Consider the following 23,020-nt stretch of genomic DNA (forward strand, 5'->3'; position numbering starts at 1 on the left):
TTTTTCCTCCTAATTTATGATATTCCATTTTTCGTCGTTGAAGGGAGGAGGATCCGACACGGAATTGACATGGGAGGACGAGCAGAACATCAATAAGTTCAGAAGATTGAACAATCACTTTCATGAGCCTAAGGATGAGATCAAAAATCGCTTCTGATTGTTGCTAGTTGTTGTTTTCTTGCTGGTTCAGTGTTCATTATTTTATTTGTTGTTCATTGTTTAGGGAAATTGCTTCTGATTGCTAGTTCACTGATCATTGTTTAATTTATTTGTCGTTCTGTTTTTAATCTATTTGTTGGTGTGTTTCTGCTCTTGAATTATTAGACCAAAGAAATTGGATTGTGAAACTTTAGAATTGAGCTAGGCATCACATGCGCTTATGTTAGAGTATGGATATCTAGAGTTGATTAAGTGCTTCTCACTGCCGTTTTTCATCTCTAAATGAATTGTTGTGGTTTTCTTTGAATATGAATATTTTCCCTGATTTTTATGATCTAGGTTTTATGAATCTTATGATCAATTGATTACAATAATTGTTCAATTTTCTTAACTACCCCATGGGGTTCAGCTTTTCAATTGTTGAGAATTCTGAAAATTTTGATGTTTGATTCTCTTGTACAGGTGGTGCTTTCCCAGCTTCCATTTGGGATCTCTTTTTTAAGCTTATAGTTTCTCTATTTTTATGATCTTATTTGGTGCATAAAATTAATATGGTAGCTGAATTGATTTGATGCTGATCCCATCTGGTTCCCAATTTTTCCCCCAATACCATTGACATCCAAAATATGAACTATTAACTACCCCATTTTCATAGCATAGAGTTCAATTAACATACAATCAGAGTCAGAAATCAATCACCTCTTTCAAGTACGGCTTTAAATCAAAAACAAAACAACACTCAGAATATGAGCATTGATACGGGTGAGTTTTGTAGAAATAGATTAAATGAAAAAGATTAAGATAGAAATTAAGGATAAGTAAATTTGTGCAAAAAATACTTCTATTAATGACAAATAAGTAACACAAAAATTAAATATGAGAAATAGAGGTGGAGAACAAGTGTTGAGACCTTCACTAATATTCAAAGTTCTGAGAACCGGATCAGTTATCAAATTGCTCTAGTCACTGGTTCACTAGTTTACTGGTCCAACTGGTGGTCAACCAAAAAAAATCGTTTTAGAATAAAATAATAAATAAATTATAAATAAACATCCTAAAATATAATGATAGTCTAATATAAATCTTAAAATATCTTTCAAATTTAAAATACTATAAAATATCATCAACCAAATCCATATGATCTTATCAAAATACAAACTCAAAAGTTAAATAGTAAAAATAATATCTAAATATTAAATACCAACATGAAGATTTATCAATCATCAAATGCATTGTTATCAGGAGGATTAGGATTGACATCATCATTCGAAATAGGAGGATTAGGATTGGCAGGCAAGTTATTATTCACAGATGCATTGTTATCAGCAATTGCTTCTTGATTAATACTATCATCCATAACTGAAATTAATAAATCATTCACAAAATTAAAAACAGCAACAACACAGCCATAAATAAAAAATTATCATTCAGCACCAAACAGGGCATTCAGCAACAAAAACACTATTACCAATAGCATTCAGCATTCAGCAACAAAAATTATCATTCAGCAACAAACAGGGCATTCAGCAACGAAAATCATCATTCAGCAAAACAGCATTTGATTTTATTTCCATTTTTAGCGTTCAGTAACAAATATTACAAAACAGCAACAAGTAATCCCTAATCACACTAAACCTGAAATCAATAAAGCTAAACAAAAAATTTCAATAATGATTTTATTTCCATTTTAGCAGCAGCAACAAAATTTCAACAAAAATTTCAGGAATTAAAAAGGAGTAGCAGCACAAAATCAATTATTTGATTTCCATTACAAAACAGTAACCAATAATCACACTAAACATCTAAACCTGCAACCAGCAATTACAAAACAGAAACAAACATTACAAAACATTCAAGAAAATTTCAACAAAATTTTCAGAAATTAAAAGGAAAAACAACCGATCAATCAGCCATCAGTAAACAGAGCCATTAGTAACCAGAGCATAAAAGGAAAAAGAAGAACCGAAGTGAAAGCAGGGCCACAAACCTTCAACGGAGACACGGACGGCAACCGGCGAGACGACGGCAAGTAGCTACCTGTCGGCGAGCTGCTCCAAGCCTCAAACAAAGAAGTCAGGGAGGATGGGGATGACTTACCGAGCTACAAGAGAGTGCCTGGGTTCCGGACAGGGGGAAGAGGAAGAAGCGGAGGCGCCGACAACACGGACGGCAGCGGCACTGTGGCAGACACGGTGAGGAGGAACCTAGGCTAGGGTTTTGGTTTGGTACTAATTTGCTCTTCTTCAAAATCAAACCTAGGGGGTGAGTGCACGAATTAGGCATGGCAAAAATCCCCGGCGGGACGGGTACCCGCGGGGATTTACCCGTCGAGGAGCAGGTATGGGGGGTAATTTCTACCCGCGGGGACGGGGGCGGGGGTAGAGGTCCCCGTCCCGTGGGGACCCGTTAAATCTCCGTTTGTGTGAAAAGACAAAAACGGCCTGATATATATATATGTGTGTGTGTGTGTGTGTGTGTGAACCATCAGCCATTTGAACATAACCTAACGTCCTAACCCTAGCCGTCACATTCCCCTGCTTCAGAGAGAGAGAGAGCGAGAACTGAACTGAGACTCTCCACTCCTCCTCAAACCCTCAGCCCCTCCTGGCTCCTTCCTACTGACTGCCGACCACCGACCGTCGCCCGCCACCTTCCACCCTCTGGTCCCTCAGCGCCACCTCCCACCCCAGACCCCTTGAGTGGCTCGGTCGCTCACTGAAGGTGTCGAGGCAGTCGAGCTCACCATCGCGGGCTCCGACAACGTCGTCTTCTTCTCCTGGTCACAGCAGACTCGGCAACATCGTCGTCTTCTCCTGGTTGCGGTAGACTTGTCGCGGGTCATCATCTTCTCCTCTTCGCATCGCCGGTCTTCACCGGTTTCCCTTTTCTCCGTCAGGTTCAGGTAAGTCAGCCCTGGTCTTCGCTGGTCTTCCATCCCCTTTTCTGAATTTAGATTTCTGAATTAGGGTAAGAAATTTCTGTGTTCTGAATTAATGAGATTCCATTTAATCTGAATTTTTGTGTTTTGAATTTTTGGATTTCTGAGTTTTGAATTTGTGAATTTCTGATTAGGGTTAATGAATTTCTGAATTTCTGATTAGGTTAACTAATTTTTGAATTTCTGATTAGGTTAATGAATTTCCGACTATGAATTTCTTGTTGTGTAATTTATATTTCTGAGTTAGGTTGATATGAATTTGATTTCTGATTATGATTAATATTTCTGAGTTAATATTCAAGATCTGAGCAGATTAAACCCTGGAGGTGAAAGAAGCATAATAGTGTGTGTAAATTTGATTATTTTGACATTGGAATTGTATGTTTATGTCTGCAAAATTATTGCAAAATTGCTAGGTGTAGTTTGTGAAGTTGTCCCTCTATGTTTTTTCATTGTTTCCTAGTTTAATTAATTTATCTGATCTCATGCATAACACTGTGATCATCACACTAATATTGTAATCAAATCTCATTTTCCTGTGTGTTCTATTTACCTATGTTCATAATCACGCCCTAAACCACATCAATTCATCTGTCAATGTTGTACTAACTTGGTTCCTTGCTAATGTGTGGTATTTAATTGTGTATATAAGACTCTTAAGTTAGTGAGTAATTGAGTCAAACAATTCTGCTGATATAAAAATATCTGAGTTTTTTTATATCCTAATATTGTATTAAAAAAAATCCTTATCATAAACTTTAGCTGCAAATACATGGTAATATGATATGCTATGAGTTTCATTTCAAGTAGAGGCATTTTTTCTTCAGTTGGCCCATACTATAGTGGAAGTAAGATTTACCTCAAACTTTTGATGATGAAAATGACACGACTCCATGATTGTGATTTATGAGGTGATTTATATTTTTGAGTTGGATTAATGTGATTTTGATTCATGATTTATATTTCATGATTTATAGAATGTCTTCTTCGGATGCATTGAGTAATACTCTTGAGAAGAGTACTCCATCGAAAGAACCTATAGGCACTAATATTTAAACTACACAAGAGGTTCCTCAATCTCAACCTCAAGAACCCCCAACGGATATCGCAACCACTAATAAAGGAACGACAAACTCTACAAGTGGTGTTCGAAAGAGGAAGTTAACCTCCGAAGTGTGGAATCACTTCAAGATTGTGGAAATCAAAGAAAAATTAAAGGTTGAATGCAATTATTGCAAATTGAAGCTACTTGGTGACCTAAAACAAGTCACTTCGCACTTACGTGATCACTTCAAAAGCTGCAAGCTCCGCACCACTAGAGATATAAGACAATGTATGATGAAGACAACTCCAACAACTAGTGGGAAAACAGTTGTGGTTGGTGCATATACCTTCGACCAAGAAAATGCAAGGAAAGAGTTATTAGTTATGGTTTGTCTTCACGAGTATCCGCTATCTATTATGGACCACATTGGGTTTCGATGATTTTGTAATGCTTTGCAACCTCTCTTCAAGGTGATTATTTGCAACGCTTTAAAGAGTGACATCTTGAAGCTCTATAATGATGAGAGATCGAAGACAATGAATGTCCTTGAGCGTAATAAAAGTTGAGTTGCAATTACAACTGATATGTGGACAGTAAGCAACCAAAACAAAGGTTATATGGCTATTACGGCTCATTACATTGATGATTCTTGGAAATTTCAAAGCCGTCTTGTGAGGTAATAATATTATCATTATAGATTCTTCCGAATGTTTATATAATTGCAAAGGTGTTCTTTTGGGTTTCATCTTTTTACCCAACACTTCTAGGAAGAACTTAACTCTTTTTTTGCCATATTTTTGGGCCATTTTAAAATTATTTGTATACAAAAAATTCATATTTTTAGTGCACAATCAAGCATTAAGCACAAAAATTGATTTCTGAAAAAAACAAACTTAGAGTAACCATTAATAAATTCAAAACCAAAGAACAAAAAATGATTTATGAACATTAAGGAATGAAGAGTGAGTACTGAGCAGTAAGCATTAAGGATTCTCAATATGATTTCTGAAGAAAAAAATAACAAAAAACTACAACAATGAGCAGATTTAAAGCTAATCATTCAGTATTTCAATATGATGTCCGAAAAAAATGACAAAAAAAAAGACAAAGCACGACGAACGAGCAACCATTACATTTGAGGGACAAGCACGACGGACGAGGCGACCAGGCGACAAGCACGACAAGGGATGACGGGCAAAGTGCAGCTAAGCAGCAAGGAGAACAGACGAGGAATAGGGGAATGAGGAAAGGGGATGGAGCACAACGAACAGACGAAGCTCTTGAGCGCGATGGACGGCGACAGTGAGAAGAACAGCGGCGGCAGTGAAAGAGGCTAGGGTTCTTTTAGGGAAAAGGAAGAGCACCGTTCTTTTTTATGGAGGAGTGAAGAGAAAGTAAGAAACTGAGATTGATGAGAGGACTGGGAGGACTTTGCCCTTTCTTTTTCTAACAAATGACGCCGTTTTTTCTAAAATAGGTCAAGATTCGGTTCAATTTTGGCAAGTTCTCGGCCGGTTCAACCATTTTCAAGCGGTTTTTAATTTAACAACTTTGTTTGCTAGATCAAACTATAAAAACTTTTGGTTTCCAGTTGAATTGGTTCGATCGGCTAGTCCGATCCAGTTTTTAAAATTATGGTCTTACCATGATTTTTTTTAACAAAAAATAACTTATATATAAGAGTTTAATTTTGATATACTGTCAGTGTAAAATATTTTACACAGTTGTGCAATCACATCCGTTCTTTTGGATGACCATTCACGTGGTCAATGTGAAATGTAGTTATTTTTACTGATGTGACGTTATATAATTGGATACACGTGTAAAACTACTTTACACTGATAGTGCATCAAAATTATAATATAATAATGCTAATTCTAAAATATTTTATTCCGTAGTATATATTTTTAAGGTGTTTGCTTCAGTACGATGATAAATTCATACATACCAATATGATAAAAATATGGACAAATAACAAAACAACAGGTGGATTATATTATCCACGTCAGCATTTAATTTTTTTTAAATATATATCATATCAGTACTTTTAGTAAAACACCCTTATAATTTAGTAAAAACAAAAAGGTAGAAACTCAGGTGCAGTTAACTTCATGTGAAGTTGATAACTGAAAAATGTGAAATGATTTAACATGTTTAACTAAATTGTCATCTTACAACTGTCAACTATCAACTTCACAAAAAGTTAACTGCATTTGAATTTTCACTAAATATTATCTTTTTATTTAATTTTATAAAAAAGATCTAAATATCTTTTTTATATTGGACAAAAACTATCCATTTAAATTAATCAAATTTTAAAATTCAACGAAATTTAATCTTATAATTTTAAATTTTAAATAATTTAAAAAATAAAACAAAACAGTTACTCATCAACACTAAAAGAGATTGTTTCAATCTTATTTATACTCCCCCATAAACCTTAATTTCTCATAGTCATTCATAAAAAAAAAAACATCTGAAAAACTAAAAAAAAAAATTAAAGAAGCGCTTCATCTTCACCGAATTTTCTCACCTCATTTTTACACTATCAAGGAACATCTCTCTCACTCACAATTTTGTGACTCAAACTCTCCTCTTTCACTGTCAGTAGTCCACTAGAGTCTCGTCTCCTTCACACTCGCTGACATCTCGTCGTTCGTCTCGTCTCGTCGTCGACATTTCAACGTCTCGCTGTTTTCCTTGGAATCCTTGTCTCGGGCGACAAAAGCAATTTGTCGAGTCGTCGTCGGTGATCGTGGGGTCATCACTTGTTTCATCGCTCGTCATCTTTTAGTTTCTGGTTGAAAACTAAATGGGGGGAGCATGACCAAGATTGAAGTAATCTCCTTTAGTATGGATAAATAACTGAATTCGTTTTTATTTTATTTTTAAATTATTTAAATTTTGAAATTATAAGATTAAAATTAGTTGACTTTTAAAATTTGCTTAATTTAAATAGGTAGTTTTATCCAACATAAGAAAATATTTTAGGTTTTTTTATAAAATTAAATAAAAAGATATTTTTTGTTTTTACTAAATTATAAGCAGGTGTTTTCATAAAAGTATTCATATGATATATATTAAAAAAAAAATAAAATGCTAACTTAGATAATATAATATAATTCACGTATCATTTTATTATTTGTTCATATTTTTATTATATGAGTATGTATGAATTTATTATTGTACCGAAACAAACACCTTGCTAGTATTATAGACAACGAGGCCGAATTGTTGAAGTAAGCTAGAAATATTCAAATATTTTGATAGGAACAGCTAATAATGTGGCCAAATTAAATGATGAAAATTTTATTTGCCTTAGAAAAGGATTTCCAACTCTTATTATTAAAGGAGAGGTAGTTTCCAAACTAAAACTAGTTCATAATTTCAATTTCATATATATATAATAGATGAAAATCAAAGTAAGCTAGCTTAGGCCTCTTCATTTGCAGACACAGGAATGACCCTAATATAGCTTCCAATGCAGAATCGTGGCCACATCTTTTACCTAAACAAACAAGAAAAATCCATTGGTACGCTGAAACATACACCTTAATTAAATTAACAACAATGTTACAGAATCAGTATAATTTATTATTTTTTTATCAGCAAAAATATTAGGCTATTAACTAAAAAGTGTTGACCAATATAAAATGATTAGTCCTTAAATTTCTGTTAATTAGGTTACACACTTTCTCTTCATTTGCTCCTTAATTAAAAAAAAAATAAGAAGAAAAGCAACACTTCATTTATTAATTTATTTATACTTGGTTTATTTGTACCAATGGAGATTGATATATATATATAGTGATGGAGAATCTCCATCAATTAGGCTCATAATGAAGAAAATGAACAAGGATGATGATATAATTAATTACATAGTATGTAGAATGATAGGGGAGTGGGAGAGAATACTTAATTAGGGAACCAAGTAGAAGATGAGGTCATAATTGATGATGTTCATACGGAGAAAGAAGAGGAAAGGCCAAACTGAAGGCCCCAGAGCTCAAAAGATCCCTTAACAAAGTCATAGTATCCTCCTTTCAGTGCCAGTGTCTTGTTCACCAATCCATCTCTCACAAATGGGTATGTTAGAAGGTTCCCAAGTGAAACATTCACTGCTTCCTGCATTTTCAATTCAATATTCCTAATTTCAGTCTTACCATCACCTCACAGCCACACCATTTCCATATAAAATTATAAATAGAAATATTTATTAACAAAACAAAAATAGTCCAAAACAATTAGAACTTATTTTATTTAGTATTTATTAATTATTAATTTTTATAACAATTAATAAATATTATAAAATAACTTTTTGTTTTGTTTTTCTAATATTACTGCCATATAAATAACTGACCTCCTTTTTTAATACAAAATTTAATTTTTATGCATTATTGCGTTGTGTCAGTACAAAACTAACTAATTTTCAAATTCAGTATTTAAAATGTCATCTAAATATATGAATTTAATTAGATGATTTTGTAAAATTTTTTATATTATCAATGTATCAAAATTTTTCAGTATGTTTTTTTTTTTTTCTTGTAATTCTTTATTGTCTATACCTTCTCACAGTGAAAACACTGCTCTGCAAAAGGTGCATCACCATGTTGTGCCTTAACCTTAGTCTTGGCGGGTAAGCCAATTTTGACCCACTCCTCAATAAAATCACTGCACAGGTTAAAGAGAAAATATAAATAAAAAAATGATATAGAATGTAAAATTCCTTATGAATCAAAAGTGAACAATAATTTGAATGAAGACTAGTTAGTCCTTTTCTTTATACATTCTAATAAAAATGCAAGTTGGCCAGCTAAAATGATTAAAATTGCAACACTGGGTAGTTTATTGTACTAAAAACTGTTAAAATTGATTTTTTTTTTTTTGCTTTCATCGTTATAATAGATGAGAACATAAACATAAATGTAGTGTAATGCAAAAAATAACTTACGTTGAATAGGCTCCATCGTATGGGAAAGACAAGAGTCCCTTAATACCACCACAAGCACTGTGTCCAATGACCACAATTTCGGAAACCTTTGTAAAAAAATAACTTGGTTATGCTAATTAGATTTGACTCTTCCTATAATAATCACTATTAATTAAATCAATATCATTTCATTACCTTGAGATGCAGAACTGCATACTCAATAGCAGAACCAGCTCCAGCGTATTTTGTCTGGTACAAAGAAGAGTAACACCATTAAAATTAACCATCCATTTGAGTATAAAATAATGAAAATCACAAATGTAATTTAAAACGGACCTGGTCATATGGTGGGACAATGTTAGCAACATTTCTGACCACAAAGGCCTCACCGGGCTGGAAATCTAACACATGAGATGGACACACTCTTGAATCAGAGCAAGCAAACACCATGAACTGCAAAAACAAAACCGAACCACCACAAAGTTATTAGCCCTTCGTCCAAAAGAAAAATTAAATTTATTAATCATTATCTAAAAAGGATCCTAATCTAATTTGACATTGTTATTCTTTTTCGATTTTGGACAAGTAAAATTTAAAAGTTATCTATTTTAGTTTTTATTATTAGTTTGTTTCTGTTAAGTACTTACCTAAAATATTATAGCAACAATTTTTTGACATGAAATTGATGAATAAAAGAAAAGAAAAATACCTTGGGGGCTTGTCCTTTGGCAAGTTCACCATACAAAGCAGGGTTCTTGCTGTGGAACAATAGAGAAAATGAAAAACTTAAGGTATAAGAAATAAAAGAAAAGAATAAAGAAAATAAATGTTTAATGAATTAAGTTACTAACTCATATTTCTCTTTCTTGAAGTGAATGAAGCCAGCTTTGATCCTCTCAGAGGCTGCATCAGATGCAGCGATTCCACCGGAAGATGATGTTCCCAATGAAGCTGTTATCTGTTCAACTTTCTCAGCTGCTGTAGCCCTCAGCTCACCCTTCTCCCTGTCACCATTTTTATTTTTTATTTTTTTAATTAATTAATTAATATTCAATCATGATGAAGGTATAATAATACTGTTCTGGAATTTTGCATTGTTCTTAATTGTGTATTTGAGATTTAATTTATTACCTCAAGAGTCTCTGAAGTTCTTCAATAGCCTCCTCGTACTCCTTTCCCATCTCCTCTCTCTTCATAAATCACAAATAAAGAAATATGTGTCAACCTTTGAATCAATAATAAAAATAATGAGTTAAATTAAAGATTGTGGATGAATTTTTATGTTCAAGTTTAAAGAGATATGAAACTAATAATTTATGAAGTTTTTGCCTTATTAGGTTAATAGCTTGATGCTAAGTTAGTAGCATTAAATTTGGTTATGTAAATAAATATTGTTAAAATCTGAAAAATATATATTGAAATTGATATGACCTTGTCATATGTGATGGTGAAAATATATGAAAAAAATAAAAAATTAGTAATAAATATTGCAAAACTGATTTATGATGAAATGAACCTTTTCTTTTTCTATGATTAGTTTGGATTTGCTATATAATTCGCCTTAGAATCCTCCAACAAATAACTAACACACTCTTATAAGTTATAACTATGGTGGCTCCACCATACAGAGCAAAATTTACATTATATAGAATTTAAAATTTTGATATGAAAAATTGGTTAATTGTGTGGTGCTGATTGGTGATACATACTAGTGTATGAACATGTTCATGCCACACACCTGTCACTCAAACCTAACTAAGCTACCAATGTGGTGTGGTAGGTCTCTAAAGAAAAAATAAAATGTTGATCCATGTGAGAATTCTTAACTTTAGAAACTTGATCGAATGTTTATCTTCCATGTAGCAACCAAATTCACCTATTATATATCCTAAGCTCAAAGAGAGATCAAATTTTGTAGTATGCTTAGTATGCTATTTATTAATTTTATATCGAATATTTATGTATATACTAAATTCAACTATTAAAATCAGTTATTAGTATAAAATATATGTTAAAATACATAATATATATTAAAAATAAATTAAACAATACATATATTTATACACAAATACATAATAATTAATTTTAATGGCTAATTTTAATATATAAATAATATTTTTGAATTTTATATATGATCGTGTCATGCATGCATATGATTTGTAAGGTAGTTAATTATTAGGACCAAAGTAAAAAGCATTTTTTTTTTGGTGACTAAAGTAAAAAGCATTTGACAATTAATAACTAGGATTGGCAACTAATAAAGTCAAAGGCGCAAAAACAAATGATATTATTTTGTAGACAATATGGGGAATGACCAAGGAAAAGAATTGGTCTTTTTATTTTATATATAAGTAAGAGAATACGTAGTTTTCACTATATATGTCATTATAAATTGTATTTTGTAACGTATGTATGTCAACATATGACTAGAGTCTAGATCTCTATAACAATAATAATAATAATAATAATAATAATAATAATAATAATAATAATAATAATAATAATAATAATAATAATAATAATAAGAGTTATGTTACGTATACATTAAAATCAGTCATCAAAGTTAGCCACTAATATAAAATACATTGAAAATAAATTAAACTACACATGTATTTATACATAAATACATTGATGATTGATTTTAGGTTTTTAGTGACTAATTTTAGTATATAAATAATATTTTTGAATAAATAATACACTTTTAGTGCATCAACGTTGAATGAACGTTGTCGAAATAGCCCATGACACACTAACATTATAAGCCAAAATTACAAATAGAATTGTAGGTTTTTACTGAAATTTAAAAGAAGAAATAATTTCTTTCATTGTAAAATAATGACTATTTTTTAAAAATTTGATAATCCGAAAATGTAATTATTTTTTTATAAACCAATTAAGAGAGAGAAAGTAAGAAACTAAACAACAAAAACACAATTTTCATTGATAAGATAGAAAAAATAAAGGTGCATCATTTGTTGCACATATATACCAAGGGCAAAGTCGGGGTGATGATGGGTTGAGCAATAACAGGCCTGTCTTGGATGAGAGGAGGAAAAGAGGAGGAGGAGGAGGACGACGAAGGGGTGCTAAGGGCGGCGCAAACGGAAGGGCGCAATGCGGCTCTCCTTACGGAGGTGTTGGCAGCTGGAGAGATGGAAGAGAGACACCAACCGTTAACGGAGGAGGTCGACATTGGTTTGCAATGTTATTACTCAAATTTTGTAGCTATATAGTATTATTGATTATTGACTAGTACTATTATACTATATGGTCATGAACGTGGCCTATACGTGATTCCATGCACCCTCCCTTATATTGGTGAAATAAGAGGTAGATAATGAAAGTGAAAGCCAAACAAATGAGAGCTTCAATCCTATCCTTGTAGATGAGGTTTGAATGTTGGAGATTAACTACCAAAGAATGACCATAACCCTATGTCACTTTGGATCACCTTTTTCTTGTCACATATATACATACATAACCCTTCTATTTTTTTTTTTTTCATTTTCCACCACCACCACCACCATATTCATATTAATTAATGAACGTACATATATCTATTCTCTTGTCTACTACTCACACACACATATAATTAGGAATTCTTTTTAAAAGTTAATTTCTACATATTGTATTATGAGTGGCATTAGAATAATTCACCTTTTTTGAGTGCCTAAGAGGGTGTTATGAATGGACATTGCATTGTGTATATAGATATTATCTATGAGATTTTTCGTACGTTAATTATTATAAGAATAGAAATTGTGGCAACGAGTATTCCAATGGATTTAGAAATTAAGTAATCATTAATAGGTGTAGGGTACGTTTTGTCCCATTTTCTTTTTTTTTTTTTCTTAAAATAAAATTTGTGCGTGTCATGACATGCAAGCAATGCCGGTTTGCCACGTAGGTGAAAACTATAACCACTTATACCCCATCTGAAAAGCTAAGGGACAAAACATTTTATTGCAATAATATTATTGCTCTACATTTAGATGCATCTCTATTCGCTATTTTTGCCACAACTTAGGAGGATTCGTTACATTCATTTGCACATAAATCCATATAGTATGTTGAAATTAATTATAAAAAAAATGGAAGTACATATTTTAATACACTATCTTCCACATATGCTTTGGAAGCTAGATAGAATAAACAAAAGGTACTCACACAAGAGTATATTTATCTGAAAATGATATTAAGCCTATCTACAATATATAATAGTGTGAAATAGTGACATATATTCTAGCCAAAGATTAGATCACTCTACAGTCTACATTTTCCTCTTCTGTGCCATATGTGAACTTCAATATGATTGGTGAGACCATGCAGCTGCTAGGAACATTATTGGAGGTTTAATTTTTCCATTTTTCTTTAAGTTAGTTGATAAGATCCACACACTCTCATATCACTTAAACTTTGTGGCTTGGTAGAAAAACCTCCCAAAAAAAAAAAGTAATAACCTTCAACATCGAGTGCCAAGATTGAAAAAGGAAAGTTATGTGTATGGTCACATGCAGTTTTAACATTCAATAAAAGAAAACAAATTGAAAAATAATTATTCATGTATTTTTATAACCCTTTCTATATCCATAGATTGAACCAGTGGTTCACATGTGACGGACCTCATAAGCGATGGACTACAAGGATAAAACCCTATCCTTCAATCTTTCAATTTGTGGTTCTCAACATCATAGTAGAGTTCTTTAATTAGTTCACCTACAATGGTTGAGCCAGTGGTTCACATGTTCTTTTTTGTGACAATTTTTTTTGGGTTTCAAACGGTATCTTCTGACTCAATAAACTAAGAGTTAATTTTTCGTGAATCAAAATTTTATTTAAAAATTTGTCATTGACCAATAAATTATTTTACATGTATAAAATAAAATTCGAATATTAAACACTTATTTAAGCCAATTTGTAAATTAATCATTCAATTAAGTTAAGTTAGCCTTTTTTTTTTTTGTTAACAAAAGGGTTAGAGGCCTAAAACACAAAGAAAAACTAAAAACAGTTAACTCTTCTGAACTTTTTGGGTCAACAATGACATCCTTTTATTTTTTTAGGTCTGATGAAACTTTACCATTCTAGTGGGCTTACATATCAAATACCTCCACACAAACAAGACCCATATCCGCAGCTCACGGCCCATTTTTCCAAGTTACAAACAGTGGAAAGAATCTTTAATCAGTGTGTGTAAATTTGTGATGTGTATAATTGGGAGTTGTCCAATTTATCTTATCAAATAAATAAAGAAATAAAATATAGTTGTAATGGAGAAATTTTCTTTATAATCAAGATGTGAGCATACAGTTCCCAATAACAGACTCATTACCTAAAGAAAAACAGGTGCTCAAAACGGGGTTATATAGTGATGCCTGTGAATTTGCCTATAAATAACCATGAGAAAGTTCATAAAGAAAAAAATTCTAGAGAGATTGAAAGAACTAAAGAAGAACATATACATACTTACCCCAAATTCTTGGAGAGAAGCCTATATATAATTTTTCAAACCCAATAGTTGGCTTTAATTTGTGGTAATCATAACTTATGATATTTGTGATAAAAAGACCAAATATACATTCTCAACATCAATGTTATTTATACCGTTCATTTTCTACATTTTTACTCTACACCTCACTTTTATGACAAAATAATAGAAAAATTTATATTTTTTCCTTTATCATACATAAAAGGAAGGTGCAGAGAATGAGTATAGAAAATGAAATGTAGAAATAACATTATTGATTCTCCTCCAAATTTTTCAACAAATTCCTTTGTGAGAAACTAAGGGAAACGGCAGTAATAGTAATGCAGTAGCTGCTAGGAACTTGGAAGCAAAATCCAAAGAAGAGAGAATAAAATTTAGGGTTGGTTTTCTCATGAGCAATAATAATGACCAATATGATGCTATATATATTACATACAAATTACGACTATGATAGGGCTATTTGATTTTGATGTCAACATTCAGTGTACACAATGAAGAAATTATGTCGACATTGTTTTCTCGGCATGTCTATGTCACTACTTGAATTAATGAATTGTTTGCGGTTAACAGATCCATAATGCATGCATAGCACATGTTTATATTAACAATTTAATTTAATTTAAATATGAAGTGTATTATTTTAATATTTTCACATGTTTGGAGTTTTAATCTAAAGTATTCTATATATGGACAATACTCACATACATACTTAGAAAATATATACATAGCATACTACGCAGATTGAGCATTCATTTGTTTCTTTGTTTGTTTGGTTCTTTATATATTTTTAGTTGTTTCACCTTGTTATGTTGAATTCTTTTGTAAAAAAAAGAAAAGGAAATATATAGCATGATGGTATATTTGATGATAAAATAATATTTTATTTAAAAAAATAATGAGACTCACATAACATTACTTATTATTAATTTTGCTGTATTTTCTGTATAGTTTTACTATGTATAGAAGTTGGCACCTTAAATTATTGGCACTTCATACTCTTAAAGTTTTCGTTAGATTTTGTTTACTTGGTATAAAACCATATTAAAAAAGAAAAATATTAGAAGGTATAATTTATTATTTTAAAGGTTAAATATAATTTTAGTTTCTAAGGTTTAACTTGAAAATCGAATTCATCTCCAACTTTTTTTTTTTCATTCGAATTCGTTCTCAAGGTCCAATATGATTTTAAAATTATCATTCTAACAATTATATCCTTGTGGTTGTTAATGTAACTTATTGATTTTTTAGCAAATAATAATAATAATAATAATAATAATAATAATAATAATAATAATAATAATAATAAGTAAAGAAGGCTTGTGGAAAGAAGATAATAACATCATTTTCGAATACTAAAATGAGAGAAGAAGAGGTAGGATTTAACAACGCTGCTCTCATGGTGTCTCAAAGTTCAAGATCTTCTCGATTTCGTTCAAGTTCTTATGTGAACATGGAGAGAGGCCCGTTTTGCAAGCTTCCTCAACAAAAGAGAACTCAAGTCGATGATTTTGGGGTTGCGTCTATTATGAGATATGTTCGTGTTTTCTCTTGTGAATTAGAGTTTGGGGATATGAGTTTTCTTGTTATGGTATTGGGTTATCGACGGTTTAGAATGGATGTGATTTTTTTTTCTTGGGCAGACCCGAAGTCTGCAGGATCACAGCAAGATACTAAAATTACAAGGATTAGGAGAAAAATTACAAGTTTGAAAGCAAGATTGAGGGATATTGAATGAAAACTTAAGGTTGTTGCTGCTCTAGGGATTAGGGGTGGCAAAACTCCCCAAGATGCGGGAATTCTTGCGAGGACTGTCTCAAATGGAGATCGACTGTGGGGAGGTTTCCCTGCGGGGATGGGACGGGGAGCAAAATTCTCCCGAAGCAAGCGCGGGGATCCCCGCCCTGTCCTCGCTAATCCCCGAAATTCATAAATTTACTTAATTGTCCTTAATAGTTTATTTCTTATATATGTTTGTAGTCATTTCACATGCGATATATATATATATATATATATATATATATATATATATATATATATATATATATATATATATATATATATATATATATATAGAGAGAGAGAGAGAGAGAGAGAGAGAGAGAGAGAGAGAGAGAGAGAGAGAGAGAGAGAGAGAGAGAGAGAGAGAGAGAGAGAGAGAGAGAGAGAGAGAGAGAGAGAGAGAGAGAGAGAGAGAGAGAGAGAGAGAGAGAGAGAGAGAGAGAGAGAGAGAGAGAGAGAGAGAGAGAGAGAGAGACCATCAACGCGTCGTTCTCTATAATCGTGGCGTTCCTTTACACAACTCTATCGTCGAGTCCATTCTCCTCTCTGCTGCCACATTCTGCACCTCGTCCACTACTCTGTGCTCTGACTTGCCGTAGTATCTCCCACTGCATCATTTTGAAAGAAGTCACTGTCTTTGTATAGGATGGATACTTTCAGCTCTATTCCTATGGAAATTAATAATTAGTCAGACAAAGAGATGGGGAATAGGGTTCCCATAGGGAATGGGACCCTGTGAAAAATGGAAATGGGAAGCAATACTCCCCTACAGCAGGAACGGTGACAGGGACGGCGAACAAATTTAAGGGCGAGGATGGGAGCAAGGAGGCATTCTCCGCCCCCGCCCTGCCCTGTTGACATCCCTACTAGGGATGGTTGGGTGGATTATTTTTGTATTTTTGTGGCTGTAGAATCCACACAAACTAGTGCAACCATATGGAATCACTACAAGAAAAACGTTGAGTACCGTTGGATTTACCGTCCGATTTAGCATTGTAGAGTAGCGGCAGATTTACCAGCGGTAACGGCGTTGAATTTGGAAGGTTAAGTAATTACCAGTAGATTTTGTTCCGACGGCAAATCCGCCAATAATATTTGGAGGGAAAAAAATTAAATTGGCGCATCCTTTACCGTCGAAAAAATTTGACGGTAGACCTAATTAATGAAACGCTACGTTTTGGTGACCCGCAATAGTTTACTGTAAGAGAAATCCGATGGTAACAAGGCGTAAATTCAAATCGCGAACCCTCTTTCCCCTCATTCGAGATTCACTCTCTCTCTCACTCAACCACTATTTCCTCCCCTCTCCCTAACACCACCATCTGCCATCGCCGACGCCACCACCATCACAGCCCCCTTTCCGTCGTCGTCAACCCACCCACTGCCGACACCCCTCTCTTCTTCTTCTTCTCCCTCTTCCCTCCTTGCCACTTCATCGTTCACCTTCTCTCTTCTCGAAATCTTCGTGCCGCACTACAAACCTACGACTGCCACTGCCGAGCTTCGCCTCTCTCTCTCTCCTTACGTCTCCACTCGACTTTGCTTCTTGCTCGCATGTCGCTGAACCTGCCTCTGCCTCTCCTCTGCCTTGCAATAACAGGTAACCATTTTAATTTTTTTTTAAGTTATTCTAATATTTTATATGCTATATTAATTTTAAGTAGTTGATTCATTGATGTTATTGCTGTTAATTTTATTGTTGATTGGTTTATGATGCTGATTAGAATATGGCAGACGGCAGTGGTTGAAATATTGAATTGGTTTATGAATTTGTTTATAAATACGAATATGCATTGGTTTTGATGATTATGAATATGCTGAGGTTTTGTTGATTGTTGAACTGGTTTTATATGAATTCATAATGTAAAGAAAAAATTGACATTATTCCAATTATCCAATGAAATTTTTCTTATTTTGAAAATGTAACATTTTAGGAAGAAATATTATTTTGAGTATATGTGTTATGTACATTATTGAGCTTCTTGTTTATTATTTTCTTATTTTTAACTCGCAAATATTTTGAAATCATCTTAGGCACACCAATTGAGTGGAATTTAAACTTTGAAAAGTGTTTCAATTATTGAACTGAATTGCTAAATATTATTGTTGGAGTTGTTTGAAATTGTCTGAATTTTGTTGATTCACTGTGTTCTGACTGGTTTTGCTCTTTGCAGACATGACGATGGTAGAGGTGTTGCAGATCAGGTTGTTGGTCGTGGTCGTAGTCGTGGTCGTGGTAGAAGGAGGGTTTCTTTCGATACCCCTGGAAATTCTGGATCCTCTCTCTCTACTCTGACTACTCCCGTGACGTCACATGTTGCGGGTTCAGCAAACCAGCCGTTCATCATGGCCCCTAACCCCAACTACGTCTCTCAGTCTACGGCGACGATGCCGCCTCTAACCACTCAGCAGCCCGCTGCCACAGCGATGCTGCCTACAGTGATGGAAGCCGCGGCCCTGGAGTCCTCTCATGGAAATAAGGCAGCTTATGCCTTTCTACCACCTCCCATCATACGGTTAACGATTTGACCTGACGGTGACACGAGGTAAGTATCATTTTAAGTCTTCTATATTTTCTTATTATTGAATTACTGAAAGTGTCAAATTATTGATTCTAATTTAGTGGATTTATGGCTGTAAGTTTGAATGGCTGAAAGTGTTTCATGTTTCCTGATTATTGAATTGCAAAAAGTATATGATTATTGATTCTAGTTTAATGAATTTAGGGTTGTAGGTTTGAATGGTTGAAAGTGTTTCATGTTTTCTGATTATTGAATTGCTGAATGTGTCTGATTATTGACTCTAGTTGAGTGAATTTAGGGATGTAGGTTTGAATGGCTGAAAGTGTTTCATGTTTCCTTATTAGTGAATTGCTAAAAGTGTCTGTTGTTCATTTATTGTTGGCAGATGTTAATTTATTGTTTTATGGAAAATGGGGTTTGGTAGCAATAAACGGAAATTTAAATTACACGAAATTAAAAGAAGCAAAGCAATATTTAAACGACAAAAGAAATTAAACTAAAAGTAATAAATCAATTAACTAGTAAAAGAACGGAAATTCAAATGCTAAAAGGATCTTGACAAGGGTTGAGAGTCAAAGATCACTATCCTTGTCATTGACCACAAACATGGTGATTATGAAGAGTTAATCTCACTTAGTCAACCCCTAAACATCAGGAAAAAGTCAAATAGGCATAATTGATCTTAATCAACAAATTCTAACCAACTCACTAATTAGACTTAGTGAAAGGATAACGTTAGTGGAAACAAAATCAACTAACATCATAAATCACCAATCAATGACTCGAGGTCACCTAAGTTCTCAATCCCAAGTCAAAAAGAAAAATCTACTCTATAATTAAAGACGACATTTCATCAAACACTTGGAAGGCATATAAACAAAGTATCATAAATTGCATGAATTAATAAAATCTACAACTAATCAAAACAAGAAAGTAATAGTATCAACTCACTTAAGCATCAATAAATATGAAAACATCAAATTGCATTAAAGAAAAATTAGAATTCAACAATTATTTATAAACTAAAAAGTAACAAAATAGAGAAATTAACAAGAGAAACTAGGCAAATTAAAATAGTAGAATAAGAAAATTTAAAGAAAACTACACTAGAATAATATTAAAACATAAAACTAGAGAAAAATTAAACTAAGAAACCTTAAAAAATCTAAAATTCTAGAATCACCTAAACCATAATAAAACCCTAAATTATGACTACATTTGAGTTGGCACGTAGTTACTTGATTTTATGGGATAAGTCCGTTAGGAGAGTAAAACACGTACTCTCTACGTACTCGTCCTGGTATAGCACGTGTATATTTAGTTTTAATTAAATTTCAATTTATAATTTTACCTAAATGGAATTATAGCCAATAGACAGAACACTTTTTAAACTATTTTTGTCCTCATTATTTAAATTTTTTAAATTCCTCGTTAACGACCATCAAAATATACAAGAGAGAGAGATAAAATTTTGTACACTTAATTTCTTTAAATTTACTGATAAATCAGGTCTTGTCCAAACTTTTTCAAATAATTGGGATTATAATGTTTAATAATATTAATCCCATTATAAAAAAAGGAAAAAAAATGGAACAACACTCAAAATGAAGGGAAGGTCCTTCCCATGCCGTTGAGAGTAGCACAGAACCCAACCAAGTCTTGCCTGTACGGCAAATATGACCTCCTCTTATCCACTCTCCTCATCTCTCTGTTCCTCACATACAACGCCTCATGTGCCGACACTGCCGCCGGCGACCTTTTCCCGGCGACTCCGCCGCCGCCGCTCTCATTGTTGCGACTTCCACCGCTGCACTCCTCTTTCGGTTTCACATTGGCTTCTTTCTTCTCTACTTTCTTCTTCTTTTCTTTCTTCTCCTTTTGCTCCTTCTTGGACGAACCAAACCCTGACGAAGAGAATGACGGCGATGCCGACGGCGTCAAGAAAACCAATGTGTTCTTTCCGTCGCTTTTGCTCCGCCGGAGAAAATCTAGAATCTTCCACCTCTTAGCCGGCGACGACGACGACGACGAAGATCCTGTCGAATTGCTCTTCTTGCATCTGCTCGGCGATGCCTGTACCGGATTCGGAGTCCACACGCAGTACGTTCCCGGTGGAATTCCGTCCAGATCGTCGTCCACCTCCGACGAAGACAACGACGACGGAGGATCGCGGTTGCTCCGGCGATTCTCCGCCTCTTCGCCTATCAACAACTCCTCCATCGAAAATCGAATATCTTCCGCGCCAGAATTCCTATCACCTTCGCCGTCTTCGTCGCCGTTAGCTCCTCCGCCGCATTCCGGCGGAGTTCCAGCGAGATCTTGGTTGAAGACCGGGAAAACAGGACCGTTGAAGCGATCAAAGAAAACGCCGTCAGCGGCCTTTCGAAACGCTATGAACTCGAAATTGGTGTCGTCGTTTTGGAGATGGTCTTGGTGGTTGTCGTTTGGGAAAAGATCGGTGTCGTTTTGAGGAGGAGAGTAGTGCTCTCGTGTAACTTGATCAGCTATGTGTGCGAGTTTGTGAGAAGAGTAAGTGCTGAAGCTTGGGCACACAAGAGAGTACTCCTCGATTTCTTCTTCTTGTTTCCGCATTTCTATAAATTCCTCAGTTTCTCTCGGTTTTTCTCTTAAATTTTAATACAAGATAAAAGAGAATTAATTGTGTTCCTTTTCGCTGTGGGGTTTCCTAAGGAATGAGGAATCAGTTGGTGCATATTTATATTGGAGGAAGAGGAAGATCAAGAACTTCAGATAGAAGGTAAAGACTAAAGACTAAAGACACAGCACTAAAATATTGTAGTTTGTAGCTACAACAATGGATGGGAAATGGATGCGCTCTCTTTTTAAGAAATCATTATTTTTTTTAAATATCTCATCTCATAATTATTAAAACAAAAATTTTTTAAAAGAATCCTCTTAATTTTTTTTAATAATTGAGGAGGTAAAGTGTAATTTTTCATCATTAATTTTATAAATAGGATCAACAACAAATATGAGAGAAAGTAGTAAAAGACTAGAGACTACGCTTTACACTTTTAATTTTTTTAACAATTGAAAAAATCCATTCCACAATAAATACGCTCCTGTTTAAGAAATCATTATTTTTTTAAATATCTCATCTCATAATTATTAAAAAAAAAATTTATAATTTAGAATATATTTTTTACAATTATATTAAATATATACTAAAATTAATTATTAATATAAAATATATATATATTAAAAATAAATTAAATTACATATATTTATACATAATTATATAATGATTGATTTAGTATTAATTTTTGGTGTGTAAATAATACTTTTTTTTAATATTTATTCTAATATATTGATATGTCATAAATATCAAATTTTATTATTCTTTTTATTATTCTCACAAAAAATATTTTAATTTATAAAAAATGCTATATATAAAAAATAATTAACTTTTTATTTTTACTATATATTTTATATAAGTGTTATTGATTTTTAGCATAAAATGTATTCTGATAATAATTACACATTATGTTACAGGCAATCTCTATGTACATTAATTACATTAGATACACTAATAAATTGATGCATTTTGATGCCAAGTGATTTGAGTTTTTAAAAAAACATTCATATTTAATATGAGAGAAAAGAAAAACAACTTTTATAAAAAAAAATTATTTATAATAATCGTGATGTAAAAAAATTAAAGTTTGAAACTTTAGCTTTACATATGGTTTCAACAAGACAACTAATTTGAACGTAACTTCTATATAAGTCAGTTTGCTACTTTGTTATGTGTGTGTTTGGATTACAGTTTGCAAATTGGAGTTTGCATAAAATTGATTTTGTAAAATTGATTTTGATGATAAGTTAGTTTGGGTTAACGTGATTTATATTTGGTAATCTTTATATCAAAATTGATTATAGTAAAATAAATGTTGTTTGGATTATACTACTCAAAATCACTTTTAGATGAAAAATTACTAAAAGAGACATCAATTTTATATACCTGCAAAATCAGAATACTATAAAAAATAATATAAAAATATTTATCATATAAATAAAATAAATACAATAAAAAATAAAAATATAAGAGAGAGTACTATAAATTTTATAATGTCACACAAAAAGAAAATATTCTATAATTTTTTTTAGTATCGTCAGTGTTCTTTAATTTAGTATTATT

General features: G+C 32.8%; 2 protein-coding genes across 6 annotated transcripts; both read right to left on the reverse strand.

The window, feature by feature from the left end:
* Nucleotides 1–7,427: 7,427 nt before the first annotated feature.
* Nucleotides 7,428–14,957, reverse strand: LOC112750815 (carbonic anhydrase, chloroplastic). 5 transcript variants are annotated; one of them, XM_025799674.2, is made up of 10 exons: nucleotides 12,062–14,957; nucleotides 10,204–10,262; nucleotides 9,924–10,076; nucleotides 9,782–9,830; nucleotides 9,409–9,525; nucleotides 9,268–9,321; nucleotides 9,094–9,179; nucleotides 8,708–8,813; nucleotides 8,109–8,267; nucleotides 7,428–7,650 (listed from the first exon to the last, which is right to left on the reverse strand). In XM_025799674.2, the coding sequence occupies exons 1-10, from the start codon at nucleotides 12,263–12,265 to the stop codon at nucleotides 7,609–7,611; spliced, it is 1,029 nt and encodes a 342-aa protein (XP_025655459.1). In that variant the 5' UTR covers nucleotides 12,266–14,957; the 3' UTR covers nucleotides 7,428–7,608. The 5 variants fall into 5 exon arrangements, with proteins under 5 accessions (XP_025655459.1, XP_025655461.1, XP_072073751.1 ...); XM_025799676.2 differs by having other exon boundaries at nucleotides 8,058–8,267; XM_072217650.1 differs by having other exon boundaries at nucleotides 14,543–14,951.
* Nucleotides 14,958–20,330: 5,373 nt separating this feature from the next.
* Nucleotides 20,331–21,834, reverse strand: LOC112750816 (uncharacterized). The gene has a single exon (XM_025799677.3). It carries the CDS (start codon nucleotides 21,451–21,453, stop codon nucleotides 20,461–20,463), a length of 993 nt encoding a protein of 330 aa, XP_025655462.1. The 5' UTR covers nucleotides 21,454–21,834; the 3' UTR covers nucleotides 20,331–20,460.
* Nucleotides 21,835–23,020: the final 1,186 nt, after the last annotated feature.

Source organism: Arachis hypogaea, chromosome 15 (genome assembly GCF_003086295.3).
Source record: "Arachis hypogaea cultivar Tifrunner chromosome 15, arahy.Tifrunner.gnm2.J5K5, whole genome shotgun sequence".
Classification (NCBI taxonomy): domain Eukaryota; kingdom Viridiplantae; phylum Streptophyta; class Magnoliopsida; order Fabales; family Fabaceae; genus Arachis; species Arachis hypogaea.

Bases quoted from the DNA above. Each gene is read 5' to 3' on its own strand.
- LOC112750816 (XM_025799677.3), bottom strand. From the start codon at position 21,453: ATGCGGAAACAAGAAGAAGAAATCGAGGAGTACTCTCTTGTGTGCCCA.
- LOC112750815 (XM_025799674.2), bottom strand. From the start codon at position 12,265: ATGTCGACCTCCTCCGTTAACGGTTGGTGTCTCTCTTCCATCTCTCCA. The intron at 9,526-9,781 runs GTATTTTTCTTT...TTGTTTTTGCAG, and splicing joins CCAAAGGACAAGCCCCCAAG to TTCATGGTGTTTGCTTGCTC. The intron at 7,651-8,108 runs GTATGAACATCA...TTGTTTGTTTAG, and splicing joins GCCTTTCCTCTTCTTTCTCC to GTAAAAGATGTGGCCACGAT.